Consider the following 19,980-nt stretch of genomic DNA (forward strand, 5'->3'; position numbering starts at 1 on the left):
ACGGAGAGGCTGCCTCTGAATCCTCACCTGAGCATAGAGCTTCAGCTCTCCTCTGCCAGCTCCATGGGTATCAATGGTGAAATCAGCAGGTTTGTTAACAATGCAGCCCAAAGGCTCCAGACCTGGACCGTAACATTTCACCTGAGGAAGTAAACACATCACATGTTTAAAAATTAAACATGCAGGAAAATGTTTGAAACTCAACAAGGCTCTGATCCTACCTTCTCAGGGAAGATGGCACTGGCAGCAGGGAGGATGTGGGCCATGAAGGGACTGTCCTTGATGTCCTCGTCATCACAAATAACATGGACCGCATAGTCGCCTGGTTCAGTCGGCCAGTATCGAACATCACACGATCCATCGCCTTTATCATCACACTCTATCTTAGCCTGGGAGGGCCCCTCGATAGAGAAACCTACACATAGACGCTGTTATTTAAACACTGCCTATCAGTGATGAATGTGAAAACAATGGGATCTGCCCATGGAGTTCAATACTTTACATGACACACAAATATTCACAGAAATAGCAGTATATACCATCAGATCCAGAGGCTTTTGGACAGTGGCAAACATCTTACACACAATGCCCTGTTTTCAGATGCTCAAAAGTAACCAGACTGTTGATAAGGAGTAGGTCTGCAGGTTGTTATTCCATGACCACTTAAGCAAATAAAAGATGTGGAGTTCTGTTTGGTAGCTGTTTACTGAAACATATGAGGTGTTAGATTTCCTGTAATATGATTGGTCTCGTTTCGTTTGATAGATGCAGCAGAAATGTTACATCCTTATTAAATTTAACAATATTTTTTCAACAAGATGTTGAAGTACTGTGGATTTCTTTTGACCATAAGTCAGCACCTTAAGCTCTTAACGTTTTCCTGAGTCCCATCTTTATGTTATTGTAACTAACCGAGAGTTCCCACTTCAGTTCCAATGGCCTCCACCACAAAGTCAGCACTCTTCCCCACCATACCGGTCTCCAGACCTGGACCCCAGGCTCTCACTTTCTGAAGCCCTGCCTCCTCACTGACATAAACTTCAAATGGGCTGGAAAAACAGAACAAATTCATTAGTTTTTATCTTTACTTCAGATAAAAAACATGTTTACATACATGCACACAAGTCACTGGAGTACCTCAGGGTTCAATCTTGGATCCTCAATATCTTTAGTTTTATATGGCATCACATGGCCAAATGATTAAAATGCATGCATTTGTTACTATATGTGACATAATGCACAGCTGTAAGAAACACTGTTAACTCCCCAAAATGTAATAGTATGTATAATCACTCCATCAACCTCACCTGCGAGGGATGCTGTGTCCGCCCCAAGTGACGGTTACGATGTACTTTCCTGCCATGACGGGGTAATAATTACACTCATACAGGCCATTTTCCATCTCAAGCACATTCACAGACTCCTCCAGGCCTTCTATATTAAAAATAAACATAATCCAAAATCAGTCCACCTTTACTGAGCTAAATTTCAAATGAAAATAAAGCCAATTACCAAAAATAAAAACATTTTGTAAAACACACTCACAAATGTACATACACAGGAGAAACCTCTTTTTGGATATTCTGGAAAGGTCTGACTATGCTGAATCCATCATTACAAATCTCACAAATATCAGCTATAGTCAGTGTTCTGTATTAAAATGTGTTTGATGTGATCTGACCAAAAATAAGAGGGGTTCTCTTCAGTTTTGTGTTTAAATGTGTTTCCTAAAAGGTATTTTAGCTCCAGTTGGTGAATCTCGTGGGTTGGTGAGTCTTGCTGTCTTACTTGGTCCTTTTACGGTGACTTTGAGCTCCCCGCTGCCGGCTCCTTTGGTGTAAACTCTGAAATCTGCCAATTCTTTCACTCTCAGACCCTTCGGCTGCAGACCTCTGCCAGATGCTCTGCAGGCGTTTGGGTTACAGGCTGTGAGGACCAGTCAGATGGAGGTTAGACTGGGAAACGACGCTCAAATGATAATGAAACTCACACAAACACACAGAGCCTGTTTCATACTTCCTATGTAATCCTACACTGAACCTCCTGGAGAATCATCAGGATCTGTCTTATCTGTCCAACTGCCTCCTCCAGCTGAAGCCATAAAGTCGGCTGCTATCATGGAGGAGCTATGAAGCTTCAAATGGAGGGCTGAGTTGGAGTTAATTTGGTCTCAGAAATTAATAGTTAATCTCACAGGTTACTCATTTACTCTCTCAAACTGATCAGTGCACAGCTGATTAAACTCAAATGATTATTGTGTGATTCTAACTAAAATATACTAACAACACACACACACACACAGAGCAGCACGAGTTTCTCGTTAGTCAGCTGATCAGCGCCATAAAAAGCAGTTTGCTGAGGCTGAAAGGGAAAAGCAGCAAAGAGGAAGACGTGATGAAATCAGAATTCAGAGCTGCAGATTCAAGAAAAATACAAAATACACACAAACGTAATAGCAAACAGAAGGAAAAACTTGCTATAGACCGACATGTTCTTTAAACTTAAACTTAAGTTTGAAGCATCAGATTTGAGAACACGATGCACTCAGAGGATAGAGCGTCGGTTAGCTGCAGAAGGAAGAGTTACTGAAGGCGACGTGAGGAAGAACAGGCAGGGTTGATGATGATGTTGGGGAGGAGCAAGTAGAAGATCACTCGGGCATTTAAGCCTCTTCTCTGATTATATATAATTATGTGAAGTCACTTGTTAACCACTTTATTTTAAAGTGGTTAATTTTGTTGTTTTGCTAAGATGTTATTAACACTTCTTATTCTGTTTAGTTGTTATTCAAATTACAGATTCAAACCAATAAAACAACCCAGATTTTGATCTTTTTCATAACACACTTTTTTTTAATACCTCCTTATACAGTTGAACCCTGTTCAATTCTACAAAATTTCTTAAAATTAAAAGTGATACCAAGAAAATCTGAGCTGTTCTTGGGCTACTTTGTCAGTGTCGTTTTCCAGCCCTCAACGGTTCTTGTAGAGTTTTTTGTTAACCATCTAAACCAAACAAAAGTCTCCAAATGTTTACAAGAAGTGACCCACCACACATACTAACCCACTCAGGAGAATATTCTGGATTTTTGCTGACACAAAAGTTGAATCTGTGGGCAATGGAGCTAAAACAAACAAAAAAAACCCCCCAAAAAAACAAAAAAAACAAGAAACTGAGCAGTAAATAGCTTGGCTCCAAAATTCTCATTGCATGAGGCACTTTGAGTTACTTGGAATTGCTTTCTTTGCTGCTTTTATCAACCTACTGACCTAACAACATGTTCTCAGGATAGATAGTTTTGACAAAATGCATCCCATAACACCACAACAGACCCAAATGTAAATTATTAAAGCTTGAATTTCTACAGAAATAAAGTGTAATAAAATAATAATGATAAAATAATGATGAACTTAAATCATTCCTAATTATTTCTGATGCCATTCAAAAAAGGCTTTAGACTACCACATTCAGTTTCTGAGATGTAGAAAAAGAACAAGCTGCTCAGGATGAAGCAGTGCCAGAACATGCTGTAAGGCAGGGAACCCCCATCCATATGGGGCCAAAGTGAAGACAGTTTGAGTTGAAAAGACCAGGCTAGCTCAGGCAGGCTCCAGTTGCATCCTGTCAATGGCCTGTACTAACTTGGTCGCCTGGGTTTGGGTGGTGTTGGAGGAGGAGCTCTCCTGGTCTTGTCAGCAGGTGGGGTGCGTATGGACTGAGGTACAATCTGCACTGGAGACCCAGGAGGAGGGACACTCTGTGAAACTGAAGGAGGGAATAACAGTATGATGCATTTGTACATCGGCACAAGGAGGACAGAACCCAGATCGGTTAAAGCGTCACCAAAGCAAGACGAACTCTCCAAATTCAACCAAATCAACCCAACCCAAACCAAACCAAACTAAAACTAAGCAAACCCAAAATAACCCAACCCAAATGAACTAAAATAAAGCAAACCAGCCAAATCAATTCAAACAAAACTAAAACAAACCAAACACAACCAACAAACCAACGCTAAATAAAACATAGGAAATCCAGTCAACCTAAAACAAACTAGCCCAGACCTAACCACCTAACCAACATAAATCAAACCCTTAGACAGTTGGGATAAAGTTTAATTCTGCATTAATTCTGCAAAGTTAGTCTCAAGTCACTGGAATTTTCTCAAGTCAGTTGAATCAGGCTGGTCCCATTTTCAAAGATAAGTCAAGTTAGACTTCAAATTAAGGTAAGCTATTCCCAAACCCAGTGTCCCGGATCAACACGGTCCTGATTTATATCTTAAATCCTTGGAAATCACAGGCGATTCTTAAGTTCAATATTGAAAAAAAAAAACCTCATCTAATTCCAAATTAGTTTAATCCAACATGACATCCCAAGGCTACTTCTGCAACAAATTACAAGACAAGACCAATAATACCCTAAATTTAGGCTCCAAGTTAAGACAAATTAGGAACGCTCCAAACATGACTTACAAGTCCTAACCAAAAGTAGCCAAATCCCAGATCAAGAACAGCCAAGTCAGACATAATCCAGTCCATATAAATATCCACATCCTGTTCCAGCAAACCGGGGGTGATCAAACACCATAGCCTAAAAACATGAATGTCCATAGAGTGAACCATAAAGGAAGCACAGACAATCTCAGAAGACCTGGACTTGGACGATACCAAAGGTTCCTGTTACAAAATCCATCGAAGTTTAATGTTACATGCATGCTGATCAGAGATCTGTGCTGGTGAATGTATTACAATAAGAGGCAGGGTCAGTTAAATGTTTAAAATAAATATTGTAAATATTTAAGTTGACTATATTAAATGAATGAAATAAAAATATATCTGCAGATTTAAAGAATTACATATAAGATAGGACATGCTTTAGGACAAAATTCTGGTTTTCATTTTAAATCACTGAAGGAACTGCCTAGTACCTAGAATGCAGGAAAGAGTTAGAAAGGTCAGTTTGTAGTGTTGTAGACATAAAGTAAATGTTAGAAGCCCACCTTCGGAGATGTGGACAGTGAAAGGACTTCTGGGAATCTGCTGCCCAGCAAAAGTCACACAGACGACGTGAGGTCCCACCAGGACAGGGACATAGGTGCACCGAAATACACTGTCGCCTCTGTTCTCCAGGACAATCTCCACTGTATCCCTGCGGCCATTTGAGTCCACAATGATGACGCCCACATCTCCAGCACCCGCTCCTGGTGTACGGACAGAGAATAACAAGACCTTTAAACAATGGAGGAGGAATGTGACAGTCACTGGAACAGTATCAGACAATGAAGGTCATCTGCAGGAAATATAGCAGTGGATACCCAGAGCTAATGGAAATATGGAGTCAGAGTCCCTCCGAGAGACCGCAAAATGTTTTTGTGCATAATTTTGGTTTTAATTTGTTCTTTCAAGAGTAATGATGGAAGAAAAACTTTTCATCAGTTTTCTTTTATTAAGGGAATGTAGCTCAGACAAACTAACAATACAACGAGACTTACCTGCAGTGTAAATGTCAAAGTATGTAGGTTTGTTGGCCACATTTCCCGTTGGCTGCAGTCCCAGCCCGCGGGCCTGAACTCTGGTTGGGTCGCCCATGGCTTTTGAAACATTTACAATGAAGGGGCTTCTGTCGATGTCCTGACCAGCAAACAACACCTTTACCTGAGTGGAAGAGGACCGCAAAGGCCTGTTAGGTTCACAAACATAAATTTGTGTTTCCATGAACTAAACAAAAGCTAAGACTAAGGAACCAGAAAACATTCAGACCCTGTCAAAAGGACAACACAAGAAACAGCTCCTTTATCCACACATGATCCATGTGAGTTATACATGTCATTGGTTCAGTATTCCCCAATCAGGGGTATAAGCATCACAGGGAGTTCTTCTGCAGAAAGATTAGCTCAAACATAAACATTAAAAAAAAAAATACAGAGACCAAAATTGAGCAGACATCACCAGTTAAAGTTAAAAGGAACTGATAAATGGTAGCAAATAGATATGCATACATGATTAAAAGTGATAATTAATGGTGAAAGAGAATGCAGTTATTGATGAGTCAATGAACAGTTATGCTAACGATTGTGGATGATGACATTTATTTGTATTTGTATTTATCTTATCTTAAATGGTAAAGTCATCCTTGTCCAATTTAAATGGGTTCCCCTTCAAACATGAAGGGTTCTGGGTCCATGTTATAGGCTGTGCAGGTCCATCAGATGAAGAACGTTGGGAATCATGGCCCTGTATTTCTGATCAATAACATAAGAACCACTGTACTTCTTTCAGCTGTACAGTGAGAGCTTCTTACTTTATGAAGCCCCTCCACTTTGGGCAGGTAGACCACAGAGTAGGTTCGGTTCTTGTCGTTGTTGGGGATGACTCGGGCCTGATGGAGACAGAAATGATGCAGCATAATTTCAGTTATATTTAACTTTTGCGTCCTTTTAAATTAATGTGAGGATGTGTTTGCACCTCTTCTGTGTGTCCCTCTGGATCCTCCACATAAACTAGAACTTCTCCCAGTCCAGCCTCCACCGTCTCCACCAGGAACTCTGCTGGTTTCAGAACCATGTTACCTCGAGGCTCGATACCTGCAAACACAGCGATCACACGTAACTTTATTGTTTGAAGTAATGAATGGAAATGTTTGTGAAAGTCCTCCGATAGCATCGAACTACATAAATAGCGACATAGTTTTTCAGGTGTGGTATTCCCATGTTAATAACAGAAGCTACAATAAAGTTGACTGTTTCTGTATTTAAGGCCGTAATGTGCTGATGTCGATAACATATTTAGAAAACTTGTTTTAATTCAGCTAACAGTACAAATAAAATTGCTATTTGAGCATGATTTCAGTTTAAATGTGCATCTGCATTTATTAAACGTTTTAATATTCGGGAAATTTAGCAATGATCTTTTTCCACTTGAGTGTTTCATCTATGAAACATAAAAAGTAGTTAAATAAGCCCAAAGACATCCTCAGATTAGATACTTTGTTTTGATTAATGAGACAAATATCTAAATGATGATTGATGGAATTTGAGGTACTACAATCCGTTTTTTGTACAATTCGAATGAGTCGATTCTACCAGAAATTTTTCTAAAACCTCAATAAAACTTGACGTTTGATTAATGAACTTTATTCCTGTGCATTTTCCACTCACCTGGTCCGTAGGCCTTAGCCCTCTTGGGGTGTAGCGATTTGGCCCTCAAGGGGGCACCGGGCTTCAGTTTGGCTTTAGGGAACTGAGACAGGTAGGTCATCACAGAGTGCTCATCCACATTAGGATCGACGATCTCCTCAGGAGCAATCACCTGGAGAGGAAGGACAAGACAAAAATTGCATCAGCTCAACACACAGCAGCCACACACTCAAGCTTTATCGAACTGGAACTACATGTCCTTGCTAACTGTTCTCCTGTATGACTGGTAAGGTAAGTTTTCCATTTACTGACGATTTCTTCAGAAGTTTAAAAACCTTCAAGGAAAATCGTTTTGCAGCTAGAACTTTGTTTTCTCATATTATGCTTAACATCTCCTGATTTAGTTGCAGTTTTATTTCTTTGCTTTGCTTTTAAGTTGGAACTATGTTAAATGGACTGGTCCTTTTATAGCAATGTTCTACTCTAACTCAGCATTCAAAGCACTTTTCACAACAAGTTATAATAATTTACGTCTTTAAGCATTTTTTTAACTAACCCAGAAACACACATACACACACAATAGAGGCGCTTAGGATCGAACCACCGACCTTCTGATTAGGGGATGCCCTGCTCTTTCTCGTGAACCTCAGAGTGGTAGGACATAAATTAGCTGATGAGCTTGTGAACATGTCAGTAAACCTGTTACAATCAATACATTTCCAGCTGCAAATACTTATTTAAAAAATAACAGCTGGAAACTTAAAAACGATTTCATTTTGCCACACATCAGATGGCCTTGATAAAGACGTCTCTAATCTCCAACAGCTGAAGTGAGTGACTTCATAAGACACTGAGGAAGTCGAGTCCAAAATCCTCCATGGAAGAGAAACTGGAGGGAAATCAAAATGAATGGTTTCATCTGATCAGAAAATCTGATTTTTAATTACATAAATAACAAAGGAACAGAACACATGAGGGGTCGGTGAAATGGTAAACAGCTGCTTGCTCAGCGAAGGAGAGTGAGAAGACGTCTGAAATCTCAGAGAAAAACAGCCTGCATCAACCTGAGGACAGTGCAAAGAGTTTTATCATTATTGTCATCGTTATGTGTTTTTTCCACTTAAGCTCTCCTTACCAAATCATTTCCCTCTAATTTCTTGTGAAAATGTTTATACATTATTCCTCTCTTTACAAGTTCTGACTAAAAAAATTCTGCGTTTCTCATTTAAACGACTCTGGCAGTAGAATTTTATGATTAGACTTTCTGGGAAATTAGAGAGGCTTAATTCACCTCCGACCTGCAGAAATTAGGCAGCAGCTGAACTCAGACTCTGACTTCATGCCTCAGACTACTGAGTGAACAATCGCTTTGACTCATCTGCTCTGCTGCTAATTTAAACTGCAGCCTGCTCACATCTCTGCAGGCTGAAAATAGAGTCGAGCGTGTGAATCATCCACATGGATCATGGCTCAACCACGACTGCTATTTCTGAAGTTCAATTTAATCGTAACAAATATATCCTCTTAGCCTGAATTCAAAGGAACCACAAAGCTCACCGGCAGATGAAAAACAGCATACAGGTCAACTTATCCCTGATTCTTCCATGTTCAGTGAAGCAGAGGCTTTTATTTTGTAGCTGTTTCCTAGATTTTGGCTCTGATTTTCTCATTAATCAGTAAGAAGAAACTCAGAGAACAGACACTGAATGTGTTGCAGTCCGTGCGCAGGTAGGTGTTACCTGTGGCACTCCCAGCCAATCGTCAGCCTGTTGCATGGCTTCCCGGGCGTTCTCCACTGGCTGACTGGGATCCCATGTTTCCCAGTCGGGACACAGACCTGAAGACAGCACAGACAGAGAGGTTTCATTATATACAGGAGACTAGTCTATCCTGCAGGACGATGTTCAGTCTGAGCAGTCTGAGTCGCCTCTGCTGCAGAACATCCGATGAGTTCCTGCTTAACAGTTTGCAGAGAAAATATTTCAAAATAAGATTTATTTTTCCCTGATTTGTGTAGCGAGTTCCTTTTTGTTCAAGCTTTAGAAACTCAGAACATGTCTGACACGAGTTCATTTCCATAAGAGACAAGTTTGGGAGTTAATATCAAACTAACATGAAAAAAACTACATATTTGATTTATGCCACATATTAAATTATGAACATAAAAATATGTGATATGCAGTCTTGGGACTAACGCGTTATTAAGTAACGCGTTACAGTAACTACGTTATTATTGTGGTAACGAGCACGGTAACTAGTTATTATGCCTTATAACGCGTTAGTCGTTACTGGGATTTAGATAGGGTCGTTACTCGTTACTTCGTGTGGTGGTGTAGAGGAATTTCTTTCACTAAGGTATTAATCACATTATTTCATTGTTTTAACATGTCTGACACTCATACTTAAGACAAATGGTAGGGGGTGTAGTCAGGATGTTGGGGGGAAAACAGGAACTCCAGAGGACCAGTCTTTTGTCTCTTGAGGATTCTGGGAAGTAGCAAGGGAGTGTGAACCTTAAGGTGTGAAACAGCTGTGTACTGCCTTGGTTCCTGGAGAAGGTATTTAACTGAGAGGTTGACTTTGGCTCAGTGAGAACTCTGCTGACCGTCTGTCCCGCGGCCATGGAGGGCTCCACAAGCTTGTTTGGTTGTCTGTTCTTTGTGTGTGCATGGAATTAAAGAATGTTAGCTACCGCTCACCGCTCGTCTGCAGGCTTTATTTAAGTGGGAAAACTTCCACAACAAAATGGCGCTGTGAGCAGGATGGTCCGTGTGGTCGCTGAACAACGGTTCCGTGGACGGGCTGATCACCCCTGAGGGAAAAGGTACCTTTGTCCTACCAGCTGTTGAAGCGAAGGAAATGGAGGAGTCACGGAGCCGTGTGTTTCAGTCACCACCGAGATCATCGATTTTGAGGGGACTTCTGCAGATGGGTGAGTTGTAGCTAACTTTGTATACAGTTATGAGGAGTTTTTTGTCTGGCCGAGGGGGGAAACGCTGGCCGACCCCGGAGTTCGAGTCTCCGGGAGGAAAAACCTGGTGGTTTGAGGCCCCAGGCTTGTGTTGGGTACGGCTCATCACAAGGACATTGGCTCGCGCATGTTGTTGGGGAGAAGCCAGCCCAGACCTGTGTTCAGTCCAAGTACGTCACAGGGACAGCGACTCAGGTACACTGTCGGGGAAAATCCTGGCGGTTTGAGGCCCCAGGCTTGTGTTGGGAACGGCTCATCACAAGGACAGTGGCTCGAACACGCAGTTGGGGAGAAGCCGGCCCAGACCTGTGTTCGGTCCAAGTACGCCACAGGAACGGCGGTTCAGGTACACTGTCGGGAATCATTTCTGCGTACTACAGTGTGTGAAATGACGGTATTTTAGCACTTTTCTGCCGGTAAGGGAAGAAGGCCATTGCAGAGGACGCTCTGAATGTAAAGGGAAACTGGATCCAGTAAAGCGGCAGGCCTTCCACCAGGCGGCCAGAGACAAAACTCAATACGTGACTGTATGGTAAGAATTGAGTAAATGTGTAGTGTGTAAGATTGCAGAGAATGGTTGTGTGGGAAACGTTGATGTGTGTGTAAAAACAGTGAGAAATTGGGTTTCAAAATGTTGAAAATGGGGAACAAAGAAAAAAAAAAAAAAAAAAAAAGAGAGGAGTGTAGAAATGTGTGTAACAGTTGTTTCCAACTAGAGGGAGAAGGTGGTACTGCAGGTCACCAGCTCCCCTAGGGTGGACACACACGAAAATTTTTTTTTAGCAGAATTGTTGATAAAATAAGCAAATAGGAAGAGGGTTTGGTGTTTTTCAACGTAGAACAACTACAATCTCTCTGGGTTTTTAAGAAAGGGGAATTCAGAACCAGAGAGGGGAGAGGTGTTGTTTTAAGCAATGAGAAGAATGATCAAAATGTCTCAGTGTGTCACTTGCAGGTGAAGAGCAGACCCGGATCAATTTTCCACGTGCAGCAGTCGGAAGAAAATTATAGGTTAACACCATTAGAAACACTCAAGCCAAGTTTTGGCTGAATTGTTTTACAGCTTAACTTCCATGTGTTTGTCACCCTGAGAACACAAGCTCCAAGAATCTCTCCCTGAAGACAAGAAATGCAGTTTTCAGAACAACGAGATGGATCTCAAGAGCTCACAGCAGCATCCTGAGCAGTGAAGAAAAGGTCCAGCAGCAACAGCTGTGCAAGACAGCGACAGCAAGGAGAAAAATGGCATCATCATGACTGGATGGATGGATGTGCATTTCCAAGGAGCTGCAACTTCACTGTGTGAATGGACTTTTGAAAAGACTGCCTGAGTTGGACATTTGCCACTTTCGGCGCAAAAATGGCAAAATGAGACCGTGGAAAACACAGGACAAAGCTGAAAGACAACTGACTCTCACTGGACTGCTGCAAGGGGGGAGATGAGATGAGACCACAGTCAAAGGAGAAGGGGACAACATGGAGGAAGGCTGTTGTAGTGTGGGAATAAAATTTGGGTTTAGGAAACTGGGAAGAAAAACGACTGCCTTGCGTGGAGAATTGAAAAGTGTCTGGAGCACCGCAAAAAGGAGAGGTACACAAAAATTACACAAACAGAAAATGCATTAATCCTACTAACACATACAGTGGGGCAAAAAAGTATTTAGTCAGCCACCGATTGTGCAAGTTCCCCCACTTAAAATGATGACAGAGGTCAGTAATTTGCACCAGAGGTACACTTCAACTGTGAGAGACAGAATGTGAAAAAAAAATCCATGAATTCACATGGTAGGATTTGTAAAGAATTTATTCGTAAATCAGGGTGGAAAATAAGTATTTGGTCACCTCAAACAAGGAAAATCCCTGGCTCTCACAGACCTGTAACGTCTTCTGTAAGAAGCTTTTCTGTCCCCCACTCGTTACCTGTATGAATGGCACCTGTTTGACCTCATCATCTGTATAAAAGACACCTGTCCACAGCCTCAACCAGTCAGACTCCAAACTCCGCCATGGCCAAGACCAAAGAGCTTTCGAAGGACACCAGGAAAAGAATTGTAGACCTGCACCAGACTGGGAAGAGTGAATCTACAATAGGCAAGCAGCTTGGTGTGAAAAAAATCAACTGTGGGAGCAATCATCAGAAAATGGAAGACATACAAGACCACTGATAATCTCCCTCGATCTGGGGCTCCACGCAAGATCTCATCCCGTGGGGTCAAAATGATCATGAGAACGGTGAGCAAAGATCCCAGAACCACACGGGGGGACCTGGTGAATGACCTGCAGAGAGCTGGGACCAAAGTAACAAAGGTCACCATCAGTAACACACTACAACGGCAGGGAATCAAATCCCGCAGTGCCAGACGTGTTCCGCTGCTGAAGCCAGTGCATGTCCAGGCCCGTCTGAAGTTTGCCAGAGAGCACATGGATGATACAGCAGAGGATTGGGAGAATGTCATGTGGTCAGATGAAACCAAAGTAGAACTTTTTGGTATAAACTCAACTCGTCGTGTTTGGAGGAAGAAGAATACTGAGTTGCATCCCAAGAACACCATACCTACTGTGAAGCATGGGGGTGGAAACATCATGCTATGGGGCTGTTTTTCTGCCAAGGGGACAGGACGACTGATCCGTGTTAAGGACAGAATGAATGGGGCCAAGTATCGTGAGATTTTGAGCCAAAACCTCCTTCCATCAGTGAGAACTTTGAAGATGAAACGAGGCTGGGTTTTCCAACATGACAATGATCCAAAACACACCGCCCGGGCAACAAAGGAGTGGCTCCGTAAGAAGCATTTGAAAGTCCTGGAGTGGCCTAGCCAATCTCCAGACATCAACCCCATAGAAAATCTGTGGCGGGAGTTGAAAGTCCGTGTTGCTCGGCGACAGCCCCAAAACATCACTGCTCTTGAGAAGATCTGCATGGAGGAATGGGCCAAAATACCAGCTACTGTGTGTGCAAACCTGGTAAAGACCTATAGTAAACGTTTGACCTCTGTTATTGCCAACAAAGGTTATGTTACAAAGTATTGAGTTGTATTTTTGTTATTGACCAAATACTTATTTTCCACCCTGATTTACGAATAAATTCTTTACAAATCCTACCATGTGAATTCATGGATTTTTTTTTCACATTCTGTCTCTCACAGTTGAAGTGTACCTCTGGTGCAAATTACTGACCTCTGTCATCATTTTAAGTGGGGGAACTTGCACAATCGGTGGCTGACTAAATACTTTTTTGCCCCACTGTACACACATGCAATGAAGCTCATGAAGACCAAATAGCATTTTAAGCATTTCTGTTACCATCATCTTGTCCAGTTAGCTTAGTAGGTTAAGAAGTGATACATAGACTAGTGAACTAGTATTATTTTTGGGGAAGGATGATTGAATCAGCGGTGAACAGAATGCTGCGGGAGGGTCAGATGAGTGGGGACTAATAGATTATTGAGTTTCTGGTTTCTGATGTGTGAGGGAGGTCTTATCATGACACACATCTGGGTACATGGGGAAAAACAAAAACTCATTTTCTAATAGAATATTGCTGTTGTGTGAGGTGTGTGACTGGTGGATGAAAGTTTTGGAGATTTACTGATGCTTTTTCCTTTGGTACCACTTTGAACCTGGCAATTAGTTTTGTTTTGATCTATCATTCTAAGGGAGTATGCTTAGACAACTTCTAAACTAGGCCTTCATATTTTTTGATTTTTAACAGTGCACTGAGACTTTTTGTTTGGCAATTTTCTCTTTTTCAAGCAGGCCTGCAAGATCGGAATCGAAAGCGCTACACAACATGTTGAACAATCGCAAGTGAGCTTCTCCAAAATTAAAATGGGCTCAGGAGAAAGCCACTTTTTTTGGGACAATCAGAAAACAAGTCCCTGGCAAAAAGGATTCAGCGAGGTAATCCAGTCTAAATTCTTTTTTTTCCTTTTTGAAATGACGTCATTGCTGGCAGTAGAAACTTATTGCGACACAAGAGGTTCTGCTATCAGCAATAAACACGGGGATTGACTGGACTGACAAAAACTTGACTGACTTGACACCAATATGCAAGATTGCACCTCCACCCAGAGAGACAAAGGGTGGATGTATATATGTATGTTTCTTTGTTACAGGAGCAGAAAGGTGACAGCAACATCCTGGGTTGCATGGGCTTTTGAGCCGTGCTGACTTAACCTTTTAATTGCCACTTTCTGTGTCTTTGTGAATTTACCAGCGGTGTGTTATTCATGACCTTGTATTGTTTACAGTGCAGAGGTCACTGTGAGAAAGTGTGCATACAGACGCGCTGCGCTAACATCTACATCACTTTTTCCACAGCAGAGGGCTAATCATATGATCTAATCACATGATTTACAGCAGGACACACCACTGGCTAATGTTTTTTTTTTTTCTTACGACAGGGCCTGGAGTAAAGCTACTTCAGGGGAGAAGCCCTGAGAATTTTTAAGAGACAATGCACAATGAAGTTGTGCATTGTCTAATTGTGCTAAGCTAACAGAGGGCAAAAGAGGGTTTTTTTCCGGGGAAGTTTTCATTTTTAAATTGCAGGAACCGTGACATGAGGGATATGGAAGGATTGACTGAGGCGCAGATGCAAACTGTGACTAGGAGACAACACTTCAAGTGGACCAGTGAGAAGCAGGGACCATCTGCAGGACAACAGACAAACGACAGTGGGCTTCCAAAGGATTGTCATGAGGAGATTTTGAACAGCAAAATCTTAAAATAAAATGAAAGAGTTTCGTCGTTGATGCTGAGGAAGACAACTAAGGTGTACGACGTGCTCTGCCTTAAATCTACAGCTGCGTTGGAACAGAAATCGAGGGATGGAGAGAGCGTGCCAAGCTCCAAAAGTGACAGCGCAAGGAAGATCAGCGTTGGAATTATGACTCTGTAAATGGCACAGACACCAGGAGCCATGACTGTGACAGAGAATGACCACCTAATGCTGTTTCACTTTGCCATGCAAAGTACTTTGACACTCTGGAGAAGACCTTTCCTCTGTATCATTGTTGTTTCCATTTGCATGTGAGAGCTTAGATTGTGGGGAAGATTAAAGATGAACAAAGGGTGGTGGGAGAACAGTGAAGTGAGGATACACAGTGTGAAACTCCTTTAAGTGTACAATAATGTTGATGTGATATACAGAATGTCAGGAAAGAAATTCTGGTTTTAATGTGATTCTTGATTTTAGAATCAAAGGGTGGGATTGTAGAGGAATTTCTTTCACTAAGGTATTAATCACATTATTTCATTGTTTTAACATGTCTGACACTCATACTTAAGACAAATGGTAGGGGGTGTAGTCAGGATGTTGGGGGGAAAACAGGAACTCCAGAGGACCAGTCTTTTGTCTCTTGAGGATTCTGGGAAGTAGCAAGGGAGTGTGAACCTTAAGGTGTGAAACAGCTGTGTACTGCCTTGGTTCCTGGAGAAGGTATTTAACTGAGAGGTTGACTTTGGCTCAGTGAGACTCTGCTGACCGTCTGTCCCACGGCCATGGAGGGCTCCACAAGCTTGTTTGGTTGTCTGTTCTTTGTGTGTGCATGGAATTAAAGAATGTTAGCTACCGCTCACCGCTCGTCTGCAGGCTTTATTTAAGTGGGAAAACTTCCACAACAGTGGCTATCGTGGAGCTTCCACAGATTCAATAACATTAGCAAGTGTTGGAGGCCAGCAGGTGGAAGAGAAGGAAAAGAGACCCGAGGCGGCCGCCGGTCCAAGTGTGAACTGAACTTCAGGTAAGAAGTTATGACCTGCAGGCTGTCTGGGTCAGATATAAACCAAGTTTAGGTGGAGTTTATTTTCGTTATTCTGACTTTTTCCGTACTGCGTACTAGCTAGCATGACGGAGTTTCTATACAGCTGGGTGGGTGCTATGAAGTTAATGATGTTGAGCTTTATTTTGTTCATAAGTTATTAGAGTTGCCAACCGTCCCGTCTGGTATTCAGAGAAAATATTACGCGTTTCTTATTGAGGTGAAAAGGAACAGTTTGTCCCGGACTTCAGCTACAATGAAAAAGACACAAAGCTGGAGTTAGTCTGTGTCTTTGCTGCACAGCTGTCTCTTCTTCTCTCTTTCTCCCCCCTCCCTCTCCCGTTTCTACTTCAATCATGAAAACTGATCAATGATCAGGTGATCGGCTCTCTTGTTTGTTTATCGCCCACTTTGCGCCAGAAAGAGGAAACCAGCCGATGTCGCGTTAAACAACAGCAGCACGTTTAAGCTTGATCAGCTGTTGTTAGAATTTATTTAATATTAATTTCTAGTATCAGCTGATGTTTGCTGGAGCCACAGCTGCAAAAAAGCTGCTGGTCATGATATCAGTTTGGTTATCTGGTGAGAGGGAAACATGAAACCAGGAGATGTCCTTACTGAATCATCAGAGCTGAACAGGTGATGGAGATACAGGTTTACCTTTTAGGTGACATGAATGAGTTGAAGGAAAGTTATGAACTGTTTCTGAGAGACAAATAACACCAGGATCCTTTTTAGGTAGCTGACAGCTGGTAACTGTGCAGGAGCAGAGCTAGCAAAGTTTTGCCAGGGGCGCCAGGTGGGGCATTAACAGGGAGAGGGGGGCACAAAGAAATACTTTTCTTTCTTATTCTCATTTAAAATGTCTAGCTTTTAAAAAATAATTATCTGAATCTTACAACAAACGATTGATGCATATATACCATCAAAACAGTGAACATCACTGTCACAACAGCGTTTGTTTTCATTCAAAGGCTTTATGATTTTTCCTATAATGGCCGGTCTCTAGTCAAAATGCCCGGGCCGATTTTTTGTCCCCGTCCAGCCCTGTATGCAGCTCATCTGCAGTCTGGTGTTACCTACATCTTCCTATTCAGAAGGCAGAATTTCCGAGTTCTGAGTACAATCAAAGCACCACGACTGCAGTTTTTGTGTTGGATGTAAAAGGCGCACATGACGCTGTGACGTAGGCTAGAATCATGGCAGCAGTCAATGACGGTCCAGGCGTGGGATTTCTCTCGTGGAAATATGCACATTATCTTTTCCTTTCTATTGGTAGGTGGCACAGTGCACTTGTGGCAAGTAAGCAAGCTAGAAGACTGGCAAAGTTATGGAAGCAACACATTAACAAGAGAATTCTGAGTAAAACCAAAGTTACTTTCCCTAGTAACTAGTTACTTTGAAAGTAACGAGTAACTTGAAGTAACTGAGTTACTTTTGATAGAAGTAACTAGTAATGTAACTAAGTTACTATTTTAAAGTAACTTACCCAACACTGGTGATATGGGCTCTTTATTAAGGACCATCAAACCTCGTCGAGGGTCAGACTTACAGAGTCAAAGTAACAAGATCTTCTCAACATTTCTATTTTAATGCACTAAGAATTATTTGTAAATATTTTCACAGTTTAGTGCTGACTATGAACTGGAAATTGAGGAGGTGTTGCAGTTAGTTAATGCAGGTCTGTTATACGGAAATATTAAAGACAAAAGTTTCCGATGATGAAAGAGAAAAAAGAAAAAGCATTTATGAAACTGGAGCAGAAAACATGAATAAAATATGTGATTGTTATTGAACATAAAACAGGAGGATTCTTCTGTTAGACCTTAATCAGAGAGAAATGATGATGAAAACAAAAAATATGGAACAACATGTTCAGCCAGTTTCTTGTAATCAGCCCTGAGCACGCACACTTTGTCCTCATAAATTACTTGAATACATTTCCACAAAGGTAACGAGCCTCTGGCTGCATAATAAGCTTCACAAACTCAAAAATGAGATCAGAAAATATCCGGCACACCTCACCCTGGACTGAAAAACTCAAAATTAGCTGAACGTTAAAGCTGATGAGTTATACATATTTGTCCTTCGCTGCTCTCTGATGAGGATCAGAGCAGAAACTGCAGATTTCAGCTGCTGCTGGTTTCCTGAAGCTGCTGACATGAAGCAGAAACACAGAAACACTCTGAGCCTGAAGCTGATAGGAGGATTAACTCCTCCTCCTCCCCCAAGTGTGCTGTACTAACTTCCATGTGAAGATCTCAACTTTTTCTGCAAAGTCAGGACATTTTTACAGCCTGACTCCAGGTTAGCGGGGCTGGATCAGTTCCAGGACTGTACTTTCTTTTGGTTCTTCGTCTCCTGTCTTTGAGTCTGGTGGGCCTGTTTGGTAAAATGTCAAAGAGCAGCTTTACGAGCAGCTGAATGAAGCCAGAGCGAAGCACTCAGCCGATGACCAAACCCTCCAGACATCGATACAGGAAGTTAAATATCAGGTTTTCTGGAGAAAACTTTGACACAGGAACAAATCGATAGTTTAGATTTAGCAACTGCTTCACATCAGCTCACAGATAATTTAAGCACATGTTCACTTTAACTGACAGTTTGACGGCTTCAGGGAAAATTTTTATTTGACAGCGTCTATATTTTCCTGGAAGCTTTCCTCAGCTTCCAGGAAAACAGCAGCCGCTTTTCTTTAAATCACAGGAACGTTTTAAAGAAAACCAAACTCAGTCAGCTTCCTGTCTTAAAGAAACATTTAAACTACTTTTACTGATCATTTTTAACTTAAACATCAGCGTCTCTGCACACTGTGTGCAGTGTCGGCGGGATCCTACCGGGGGCGCAGTTGTCCACCAGAGCTCCCAGCGCCTTGCCATCCCTCCAGTCTCGGTGGAAGTTGGTGATGGGGAGCTGGGGCACCTTGTTCTGGATCCAGCCCAGCAGACGCTGTTTAGGAGTCAGTTTCTTGGCGTCTTCGTCATCCTCGTCCTCCCACATGGGCATGGAGATGGAGTAGTGGAGGATCAGGGTCCAGATCAGACCCAGGATCAGTTTCAGATTCCCATCCACGATGGCTTTGGAGTCTGAAATAAACACAGAGTCATTCAGGTGTTTTAATGTGACAGTCTTTCCAGGAGTGAGCGCCCTAGCAAATCCACCCTGAGGTCAGACTGAGCGAAAAAACCGAGAACTACATCTCAGACTCTACAAGCATCAGTTAGCAGGTTAAAAGTCAAAGTTCATGACAGCACAATTAGAAAAAGACCGGCTGCAGAGCTCAGAGAGCTGTGCATGAATGAATGCTGCAAATCTCAATGAACTAAAGCATGGCTGTGAAGAAGAGTGGACTAAAAATCACCCGCAGAGATGAGACGGACTGATGAAGTCACACAGGAACTATCAGTGCAACTTACTGCTGCTGAAATATGAGATGGACTTAGTTTCATTAATTAAATAAATGTGTAATGTGTCATGGTTGTTTTCATATGAGGTTGTTTTTAACTTTCTTTGTATCATGACTGTAGATGATTATATTTTTATACTTTTACGTGTGCTGTTGTGGTATTTTGATTCTGTGACGTGTGGAGCATCAGTGAACAGATGTTAACAGCTGGTTTTGATTAATTTAAAGTCACGTTCAGCTGAATTTGATTTCCAACATTTCGTGACCCAGTTTCCTGTTCTGCCAAAGAGTGCCAAAATAAAAGTTCACGTTTGCTCTCTGTTTATCTTTCAGACATCAGGAGACTTATTTTTTTCTGTCATCATGCAGAAACGTTTCATCCATCGACAGCAGCGAGCAGCATGATGTCATGCAGCCCCCGCTCTGAGGAATGAGGTCAGTTTAAATAGGAAACACATGCGCGCACACACACACACATTAACAGGAATCTGATGGAGGACACCCTCAGACACATTTCTCTTGCTGTGCTGAACACTGCTGTTGTTTTCTGTCACACAACTGAATTCTCAGGTGAATTTGCTTTCTTTCTATATTGAGGTCAGCTTGGCATGTGAACGCGTCTTCTTTAAAACAGCAGAAAACCTTGTGTTTCCCCCTGAGTGTTGTTAAAATTTCTGAAGGCCTACCCAATCAGGAGGCGAGG

General features: G+C 41.9%; 1 protein-coding gene across 8 annotated transcripts in view; it reads right to left on the reverse strand.

Annotated features, from left to right (window-relative positions):
- LOC146499179 (filamin-C-like) overlaps positions 1-19,980 on the reverse strand; it is a 65,491-nt gene that overhangs the window by 30,776 nt on the left and 14,735 nt on the right. For 5 of the 8 annotated variants that reach the window (XM_085139096.1, XM_085139103.1, XM_085139098.1 and 2 more), the window contains exons 2-14: positions 18,709-18,957; positions 8,878-8,975; positions 7,160-7,310; positions 6,468-6,586; positions 6,304-6,381; positions 5,495-5,657; positions 5,003-5,203; positions 3,643-3,765; positions 1,789-1,926; positions 1,308-1,434; positions 913-1,049; positions 222-415; positions 28-141 (exon numbers count right to left, since the gene is read on the reverse strand). In XM_085139096.1, the coding sequence (XP_084995222.1) occupies positions 28-141; positions 222-415; positions 913-1,049; positions 1,308-1,434; positions 1,789-1,926; positions 3,643-3,765; positions 5,003-5,203; positions 5,495-5,657; positions 6,304-6,381; positions 6,468-6,586; positions 7,160-7,310; positions 8,878-8,975; positions 18,709-18,957 (1,892 nt within the window). The remainder of the gene's footprint in view (positions 1-27; positions 142-221; positions 416-912; positions 1,050-1,307; positions 1,435-1,788; positions 1,927-3,642; positions 3,766-5,002; positions 5,204-5,494; positions 5,658-6,303; positions 6,382-6,467; positions 6,587-7,159; positions 7,311-8,877; positions 8,976-18,708; positions 18,958-19,980) is intronic. The other 3 variants (XM_085139099.1, XM_085139100.1, XM_085139102.1) reach the window with 1 other exon arrangement.

Source organism: Neolamprologus multifasciatus, chromosome 17 (assembly GCF_963576455.1).
Source record: "Neolamprologus multifasciatus chromosome 17, fNeoMul1.2, whole genome shotgun sequence".
In the NCBI taxonomy this organism is placed as follows: domain Eukaryota; kingdom Metazoa; phylum Chordata; class Actinopteri; order Cichliformes; family Cichlidae; genus Neolamprologus; species Neolamprologus multifasciatus.